The following is a 10,646-nucleotide window of genomic DNA, read 5'->3' as shown; positions in this document are numbered from 1 at the left end:
TTAGTGAATGTAATGATAATAAATGTTCTGATGGTTAAATGCTTCAAATTTATATAATTAGAAATAAAAATACATATCTTATCTTTGGATATTTCAAGGCAGCAGAGGGCATAATAAAAATAAAGAAATATTTTAATTTTTTTCTGTATTTCCACTTTTTCGTAGCGGCGGGTGCGCTAATTGGCCAAAAATAAAATTTTATTATTGTATTTGAAATCATCAATATTTGCAGTTGGCGGGTTTGCTAAACAAGGTATAAAAAAAAGTCTTGTCTTAACATCTGTAGGACATATATCATACTGTATATCCAGTGATGGATTAAAGGAGGCCACCCACTGAATTTACCAAAAAAAGAAGGCGAACATGATTAAAAAAATGCTTCTAAGTCCCACAATGGAATTTGCGACGGGGACCAAAAAAGGGCCCCAGTCTCAGAAAAACCACAGAGCCCTCGGCCCCAGCATTACGCCACTGACCATGTTGTATTTAAATGTTATGAAAAGAAGCTGATTGTTGCTCATATTAACTGTATATGTGTCCACTATGCTTAAAAGAATTGAAACTGAAAGATCATATTAAATTGTAATCTGCTTAATCGGGTGCCAGTAAGTCTTGAAGGAGGCACGCGACTTCAGTTTACACAATACTTCAGTTCACTGTTCCAGTAAGTTAGTTTGAGTGAATTGTTAGGTTCAGCAGTAGTCTGAGCGGAAATATAATCACTTTTATAGAAAGAGCTAATTAATTATTAGAGTATAATTTTTATGTAAACATTGGGAACATGCTGAGAGTCTACTTATATATTTTCTGTTATGAATAGACTTCGATTATAATACAGGAAATCCGACGCATTATCTGACCGCTTAACAAACAATTGCATACTAAGGAAGGAAGATAAGCAAATCAACTCCTCCCTCCAGGAAAAGGTTGTTCACCAGCAGCATCTTCCCATCAGAAAAGTTGCTGGTCAACAAAATTTTAAAAATATATCACATGCTGAATCGCCCAATTGCATACCAAGCAGCTTTGTACCCCCCATCATACCCTCTTTAAGGCGCCTCTCCCACCACATCAATGCTCACACCTTGTGTTTAAAACTGAGGGTAAAGTGGTATTAAAGCAGTGTATGAAGGTTTTGGTGTGGCCTTCGGTGTTAAATCAAAAATTCACTTTGGCCCTCCAACCCATATGACCACCCCTGCACTAGTGGGTCACATGTATACTAACTTTTTTCACAAGGATTCATAATTCATTTGTATGAAGACAATGATATTCCAGTAGGAATATCTTGTTTATAACATAGTATTTAACATGCATCCTGTGTAACATATGTTGTCTCTTGTGAATAGAAAATGAATTGGCTCACAATTGTTGAATATGTATATGAGATAATTTTTATAGTGTTCGTTAGGTCCTCATGTATCTCATCGGTTATAACTATTGTGAAGATATTTTTTTGTTGTTGCCATGTATTATATTCTGCAGATATATAATCTACTACTAAAGCATTATGGCCAGTGTCAAAACGTTGGATATTTAACAAATTTATGGTTTCTTCCAGAGACAATCACAATCTGAAACTATTTGAAAATGACGGCAATTGTTGAAGCTAGTAAAGTTGGCAGGTTTGTTCGCAAGGCATCTGCATTCAGGAATTGGATCACAGGTAGAATATATTTTCATATTTTAATGATCATATAATTGTAGTGGAAAGAATAGTAAAATTATAGTTACTCATTCTCCTCCTATTGAGTAGCTATAAAATTCTGCCTAAGCCCCTGTGAATGCATTAGCCACAGTGCAGTGACAGGAGACAATTCTCTTTACTATTTTTCAAGGAGTGCCATAGTCTTTTTCACCCATGACTGCACATGGCAAGAATTTATATTCCGGCAACCACTGCCAGCAAGTTTTTCATGCAATACAAAAGCATGTTAAAAATCTTACAAAATGTTTGGATGTGAGCTCACAGTTTTTGGTGCCCGAGTGAAACCTATTGAACATGAACTTGTGTGTTAAAAATGCCTTCCAAAAGACGGTGTGCAATAACCTGTATTTAACAGGCGGATTAAACAAGGACACACAAAGATCTTCATGGTTCAGCATACACACATTGTTTACCACCAGTTTTAACTAAATGTGCTATGTTCCTATTTCCTGGAGATTAAATCTGTACTTTTAGTTGTTCTACAATCACACCACTTAGTATGTTGAAAATCATTTGTAAAACATCTTTTTTTGTCTTCAGAATCTGATTTTAACCAGTACCCAGTATCAAAAAGTAATAACTATACAGTACAGTATATTTACAGTTCAATAATATATTCTTATGTACCATGGTATTTTTATTGCATTTTATATTATAATGATATGATATATCATGATTATTCCTAATTTAACAGTCAAGAAAAACATACTTTATAAACTTATGACTTTAAATTAAAGAATCTAAATAAGTCTACAAAAATTAATAGTGAAAGAAACTAATATTGAAAATTAAAGGAAGTAATGTTAAACATTACTTTTACTTATTTGCCTCTTAACTCAATATTTTATTCTGATTATTATATAGTTACAGACTTTATTGTGCATTACAGTTTGCTAACATGGATTTTCTGTGAACAAAATAAGAATTAACATTAAATGGTAGTGTCTGATTTGACAAAACATCACAAGTCCTGCTTGTGCGTCAACAAATCGTCAGCTTTGTTGATATTTTGGTATCATTGTTCACATGTCAACCATGGCTGAACATTTTCAACAGACAGAAAATACAGGTATATCCACCCAGAATCCTGTTATTTACAGTATTTTCTATTGTAGTAGAGTGTAGTGTTGATATTTAGCTGAGACTATTAAAAACCATTGTATCCTTGGGGACGTACAATCTTTGTTGAAATCTGGAAAAACTTATTCAAGTGAAAATTTGAATTACTTATAAAAAGTGATCACGTTAACAACTTCTATTGAGACATAAATCCACACAATGTATTTTCTAATTTAAACTATAAAAATCTTTCAATTCAAGGCAGTAATATCCAATTTAAGAGTTTACATGAAAGAATTTAGAAACACTATGTAAATTGGCAATGAAAAGAATTTGTTATTTTAAAAGCTGGTATCTTTCTCATACAAAGTTAGCTATTATTCATATATTGAATTACATCCTTTCTATAAACATGAATTATAACATATATAATTATGATTTATATATTTTAATTTTTTTTCTAAAAGACCTTCCTCGGTTCACATCTGTTACAATATTTGTGAGTTGCCCATATATGGTGTCATATCATACCCACATGAGACGTTTTTTTATACTTTGTTTCGCAAACTTATTTTTTTATTGATAGTCAAGGAGGGCGGGAAAAAAATAAATATAAAATTTTGTTTTCTTATTTAGCAAATGGTAAAAAACCTCCAAGCGGAGTAGAAAATAAATATACAATTTTATTGGTGAATGTGTATAGTGTAGTAATGGGATTGTTATATGCTCTAAGTTCATATAATTAGGAAGAAATATACATATTTTATTTTTGGAAATTTCAAGGCAGCTTTTTCTGAAATTTTCACTTCTTCCGCTAAATGGCTAAAAATAAAATTCTATTTTATTAGAAATCATCATTATTTCGCTAACTTGTTAGCTAACAAGGTATAAAAAATGTCTCACCTCATGGGCAAATCACCTGTGGTATTTGCCACATTAAAATAGGTTGTGTGAAGAGAAGTTTAATGGTGGCACAAATAAAAAAAAAAATACAGGTCTCCCTGAAATGCTGGTCTTTAATTAGAATAATAAAGATAAAAGACATTTGTTAATATGGGACCACAGAAATTGGTCTTTAATTTATAAGTGGACTTTAATTTGATGGTTTGTTAATTAGAGGAAGACATGTATGTAAGTTGTATTGCAGTCACATTAATAAGAATCATTCTTTAATAAGTTCAACAATATCTTTCTCAAACTCCTCGGCTTTGGCATAAGCGCCGTCTTGCTCTGGATCCGGAAGATTGACTACCAATCCTGCAGCATCTACTGTCGCATATGGATTTGCTTCCGCCCTTTGGACAGGAGTCGCGTACGCACTGCCAGGATTGTTAAACTCCAGAGTATTGTTAGGGAAATGCTCTTGCACGTTTTTTTTCTCTCGTCTTGATAAAAGAAAACAGCTAGTGAAGATGATCAGAAAGATAAAACAGACTGCAGCAACTGCGATTGCAACTGGAAAGATTATTGAGCTAGTAAATGAGGATTCATTGTCGGTGTGTTCCGGTTTTATATGCAAAACTGCTTGCACATTGGTCACTCCTACTTTGTTGATTGCGGCACATTTAATTTCAAAATCGTGGCCAGAAAGTTCCTGTGAGATATCGGTGAGTATAAGAGATTTGCCATTGTTTATTTCACGTGTTTTTATTCCTTCGGTTTGTGGAATAATGTGCCATACGTATGAGACAAGATTAGGTTGAGCTGGTCCGCTACAGTTAAACTGTATTTGTACATCACCGGCATCAATGCTGACTTCTCCCGGGTAAACCTTGACTTTAGGTGCATAATGAACACCTATAGGCCCTATATGGCAGACCTGGTGTTGGTGTCGTATGGACTGGTTATGATACGTACATGTAAATGTTTCATCATGAAGGTCTTCAGTGGCTGTGAAGTTCAGAAACGAGAACACCATTTTCTTTTGTTCATCCAAATACTGCCACTGTTTACCTTTCACCTTCTCTTGGTTGCCTTTCTCCCAAACTAGGGAAGTAACATTCTTTAGATCCCTTGATGGATATTGGCATCTCAGAACAACCGGCGTACCAACTTGAAGTTGCCCAAGGTATTGGGAAAATGCACACAGAGGATACATATCGAGAACGTGGAATAATACGGTGACTTTTGAAGCGAGTGAAAGTTGAACCGTTTTCAGTTCCTTGTCATACATGGTGCAGAAATAAGTACCTGCATCTTCTATCTGAGCAGAGTTAATTTCAAGCCTTACCTTACCATCAGTGGTAAATATTTCCATCGCCCGATCCCCTGTAACATTTCCATCGATTCTGTTCCAGTGTAAAATGTATGATTCCTTATAATTTGTAACTTCGCACGTCAAAGTAACGTCACCACCTTCCAAAACTTCTACCGTTGATGGATTCACAGATATGTTCTGTGCACCAGCAATCTCAAGACAACATAAAAGAAAAAGTAAAGCAATTGCCATAATTGACAACTTTTTAGTGGTTTTTAGTCGAGTTCTGTTTGAAATGTCTCAGTACCTTTGTCACACTCTGCAATGCGTTCAACCTGTGTTTAGGCCTGTACAATGATCAGGTGCTCTTGCCTAACTACCTTTGTGTGCTAATGATCTCTCATCTTCTATTCATATTCAACAGCTATCAGTTTTTTGTACGCTTGAGAGATTCAAGCAAAACAACTTTGTATTATCTCTTTTACAGTCTGCCAAACACAATAAAGACCAAGGGCCCATTTCAGGCTTTTTCATTTGTACATTTAGAACTCCCAACATGAATATCCATTAGACAACCTCTTTTTCTTTCTTCTGACGTCAATTATTCATAGGATGCTATAAAAAGTTCTTTGCTAATTCAATAGAATGAAGGTTGAAGGTTAAACACAGAGGCTGTATTCCAAGATATGTCTTTTGTTGCTCTTTATGGACAGTAGGACAAAGGTGTTAGTGAAATTTTTGACAACCACAAAAATCTTTCAAGAAATCTAAAATACAATTTCTTTATTTCCATCAAGGATATAAGAAATTCAAGGAGGTATAAAAATGTTTATATTTTATTTATTTTTATACCTCCTTGGTACAAATGTCAGTACCTATAACCATGGGGGTATATAATGTTATACGTCCATGCTATAACTAAGTACTTTTACTATTTTTAGCATTTTCCCCCTACGTTTTTTCTTTACCTAACAAACATAAATCATTCCCTTTGTGTATTAATGCTTGTCAAGTCATACTACAATGGTTTTGTGATCCTTTTCTATTTCTGAACTTAAAAAGCTGTTGATGTGAGTGGTGGCGTCAGCAGGGTTGGGGATTAAGCATCTGGCAAAACCAATCGTGGCACCACAGCTGGTGTCAGTATATTTTTTGATTGTGAAAAATATATGCTGTTTACTATTTGAACATGGAGACAATTAACCAACTGGGGCGGATCCAGTCCAGTAAGAAAGGGGGGGGGGGGCGTGAATGCCCGAACTAAGTGACAGTCTCAGGAAAGAGCCCCTGGTAGGGGTGCAAGGGAAGATTATCACTTACACCTCTAGGACCTTCATTAATTTTAGTTATTATTTGATTGATTTTTAATATTTAGCATGATAATTTTCTGATAAGCTTTACACGCCCCCCCTCCTCCTTCTAAATCCGCCATTGACCAAGATTGAGAATAATCTTTTATAGCTCCAAGTCTAAACTTTACAGTATGCTTATAGAATTAGTATTATTTTTGCATTTGTAAATATACATGTAAATGGGAAAGAAAATTTTTAATAATTTTATAATGCTAAGTATTCTATCAAGATATTGAAATTTTTTTTCAGTGGCGGATTCAGTGGTGGTGAAAGAAGGTTTATTTTACCTTTTTTAACTCTATCCATATCTCTTTTTTGGGCTTAATATGAACAGTATCTTTATTTCAAAAATGTCGAACATATATGAAATCATTCAATGGCACCCGAAGCTGAATTGCAAATATAATTTTAAGAAACTTACATTAAAAAGAATTACAACACCAGTTCAAGGAAAAAAATCATTAATGTTTAAATTAAGAAAAACATTAAACCATAACAGTACATAATGAAAGGATTACCTGGTTGCACTACCCAAATATATCAAACTATCCTCTTATGATAATTAACCTTATTGCACCAAATTTTTTCCACTTATTTTATAGTTAATGTAATTAATTATCTTACTAAAAGAAATATTTATTTATTAAATAATTGAATTGTACTTATTTATTGAATTAGTAGATTATTAAATTAATGGCAAGCCTTGGATGGACTGAACAATAAATAATTGCTAGGAAAAGAAAGCACAAGAAATGCACTACATGCTGAAAGGACTTTTAAATTAAATATTTACCATACAAGCAACGATTATGAATTTTCAGGTAATTTGGTTAAATATGGGATTGGGCTTAAAAAGTTGTAGTACTCATCAGGGGAAAGTTTCTGCCTTTGTGAAACCGATTCTCTGCGCTTTCTTTGTTAATAGTTTAAAGTATTGTTGGCTTTAATTAATAGGTCTTGACCTTGTTGATATGTATGTACTTTTATGTGAACTTATTGATTAACTCAATTGCACTTCTGTCTTGGTTTGGTTTCCCATTTGCTTGTAGTTTCCCTGGCTTTGTTTGATAAAGGCTACGTTCTCACATGGCTGCTAATGGTTAGCAGGATCCAGATCCTGCTAACCGTTAGCTGCCGTGTGTCCAAATGGGAAAATCCTGATCCGGATACCAAAAATATGATGATCGAATCACTGGCCAATAAGAAACTGGAAATTGTAAACGCGTACGTGTGATTGGTTGATGATAAAAACGCGCTCAACTTGCTAACCGATAGCGGTATCCGGATACTGCTAACAGGTAGCGATAACCGATCGGGCATTCTCACGCAGGTGCTAACGGTTAGTGCTAACGGTTAGCTCCCGAACCTGATACTAGGTCTCTCGTGAGTACCAGGCTAACATCTAGTTCTAAAGTTTTATCCACATAATCAAATTTTCTTTGTTGTATGCCCATATATAGTCATGATGTGCCTATATATGGTTATGATATATCATTATGACCATATTTAAGCATGTCACATAAAATTTGATAGTTTAGGCAAAGCTTAAGAATTTCATTGTAGACACAGATGTAGAGTTGAAGTAAATGGATTAAAAAGAATGGATACCATGAAGCTAAAACTACGTGCCAATACCTCACTGCACATTTTGGCCACAGTTTACAGCACAAGGCTGTCCAGCATAGATTTTCATATTGGCTCAAATTATGGTTATATTCTAAATATAATTAACAATTGCAAGCATGAGGAATATTAAAACTAATCAGTATAAAAGCAACAGACAACAGATACATCTTGAATACTCTTGAACTATTTAATTAATTTATTTATTTTATAATTTAATATGACTATTATAATAATACTTTAAATTTTCTATTGGGATTTTCTGTTAACCAAATGATTATTTTTTAAAAGTCTTATTGAATAAAACAATTTACTTCTTAAAATTGTCACACTATAAAGGCCTGTTTACACTATGACAATAATGATCAACGATAAAAAGCTAAAAAGAAATAAAAGAAATAAGAGAATTTTTCACACTAGCACGATTCGATAACGATTTATTGTGTATACGATAAAAAAATAATATTCACAAATAAGATCAAATGTTCATGGGAAAACGATAAAATCGTTTTTACTACTATGATTTTATTGTTTTCCCATGATTATGACGTCATTTGATTTGATTTGTGAAAATATTTTTTTATCGTACTCGATAAACCGTTATCGAATTGTGCTAGTGTTAAAACTTCTCTTATTTCTTTTATTTTCTATATGAACAATTGCTGTTTTAGCTTTTTATCATTGATCATTATTGTCATAGTGTAAACAGGCCTTAAGGCAAGACTTATTTATATCCTAATCAGTGGAGGGCAGAACAAAATATGTAAATTTACTTTCTCATTTGGAAAAATTGTGCTAACAGGCCAAAAAAAATTTCAAAATCAGGTCAGGTGATGAGTTTGTGAAACAAGGTGAAAATCTGGGAAAAGAGAGAACAATGCTGTGATGTTAAAAAGACACATGTGCAAAAAGTTAATCCAAAAATAACTATAAGAGGAAGCACCCACATTTTACAGATCATACGATCGTTTCCTCGGCAATAATAAATTGCTCCATTAATGTTGTCATGTCGCCTTATAATAGTTAATTGGGTATTAGATACTAGGAAATGGCTGTTTAAACTACTACTGTAACACTAAATTCTTAAAAATAAAATAAGTAAATTACAACCTACTAAAGTAACCTCATAGCAGTGACATATATACGAGTCTTGAAATGGGGGGGAGGGGGGGGGGGGGTGGAGATGATAGGGGTGTGTAGGTAGAGTGTGGACCCCAGTGATTTAGTGAGGACCACTAGGTGATATGAGGTGATTTTCAACTACATGAGCATAATTTTTTGGCTTCAGACATTTTCAATTGAGTGGCAAGCAGCGGACGGGAGGGGGTGGGGGTTGATGTCCCTGATGAGAGAAAAAAGTGGGCATGGTCAGGCGTCGCTAAAAACCTTTCAAAAGTAATCCAGGGGACGTAAGCCCCCCCCCCCAAATATGAAATTTTAAGGGTTTCAAAGGATTATTAATCAATTTTAGAGTCTATTAATATGTACAAAATACATATACGGTAATTTTTTTTAATTTTTTTCCTCCCTGACGAATGGTGGTTTTTCTCCCCAACGGGGGCTTACGGTAGCTCCCCTGTAGCGCCGCCACTGGTGCCAAGGAGCAGCTTTTTTTGGGGGGTGGGGAGGAGGAGAGCTCTGTTTGGATGGGGGTTGTGTGCCCCTAGATATGCTACTGCCTGACAAATTGTTCGGAATCATTGTGTATAAATATTCTTTTAACCTAAGCTTCTGTATTGTTCCGGTCTAATGAACTCTGTATTTCCCAAAAAAAGATTTATTTTGCTTTTCCTGATGATAGTAAAACTGTTGTTGCAAACTTTACTTAACAGCCTACTTAAGATTCTAGGCACCAAGCCCCAGCCCGCTGCAACAGTGGTTCATTTTTTTTTTTTTTTTTCTATTTTTATATTTATATATATTTTTTATTTTTTAATATTGTTTGTATTTTGGCCTTTTTCTTGTTAACTTCGCTTTGCCGTTGTTTTGTATTTTGCTGTTTTTTTATGCGAGGGCCCCATGATTGTCAGCTAACCGCTGTTTTGGGTTACCCTCGGTAAATAAAGTTTAATAAATAAATAAAAATAAACCAGTGAGGAACATTCAAAAACTTGGCAAGAAATTCTGATCATGAAAATTACTTCCATGTTCTTTATGATATTCAAATTTGACACCATTCTCTGTTCTGTTAAGCTTGGTTTCCATACAATTGCTACATGCTATCGCCAACAACTTTTGGTGATGCTGATTGGTCGGTCACATTGGGGAACCTTCCCCATTGCATCAGGGACTACGCAGTACGATGATTGCACTGAATTGCACAGGCTTTAGTGACAATTTCGTCTTTTCTATATTAATAAAGTGGTTTTTCAACAGCAATTTTTGGTTTTTTTTTTCTTTAGCAGCTTTGGTCTCTAATTAGAATAATAAAGATAAAAGAAATTTATTAATTGAGAGCTCAGAAAAATGGTCTTTAGTTGGAGGTGGTCTTTAATTAGAGGGAGACTTGTACATGTTGGTTGTAAGGTCGTGGAAAAGCATTACCTATCCATTTACCTGGTATTCCTGGTGATGACATAATTAATGTCGAAATATTGAATCCCGACACGATGGCGTGCATTTCGATACTTGAAGTATGTATTATACTATCTTAACTTACCTGGTATGTTACTGAATAGACCTACCGGAGTGTCAATCAAGTTTAACA

General features: G+C 34.3%; 1 protein-coding gene across 1 annotated transcript; it reads right to left on the bottom strand.

Moving 5' to 3' along the window:
* Positions 1 to 3,929: 3,929 nt before the first annotated feature.
* Positions 3,930 to 5,216, bottom strand: LOC117109775 (cell adhesion molecule 4-like). Its single transcript, XM_033252597.1, has one exon. The coding sequence runs from the start codon at positions 5,214 to 5,216 to the stop codon at positions 3,930 to 3,932; it is 1,287 nt and encodes a 428-aa protein (XP_033108488.1).
* Positions 5,217 to 10,646: the final 5,430 nt, after the last annotated feature.

Source organism: Anneissia japonica, unplaced genomic scaffold (assembly GCF_011630105.1).
Source record: "Anneissia japonica isolate Jap-2015-1 unplaced genomic scaffold, ASM1163010v1 scaffold483_len1788099_cov177, whole genome shotgun sequence".
NCBI classification, from domain to species: Eukaryota; Metazoa; Echinodermata; class Crinoidea; order Comatulida; family Comatulidae; genus Anneissia; species Anneissia japonica.
The sequence above is the reverse complement of the archived record's forward strand: the minus strand, read 5'-3'. Positions and strand labels throughout refer to the sequence as shown.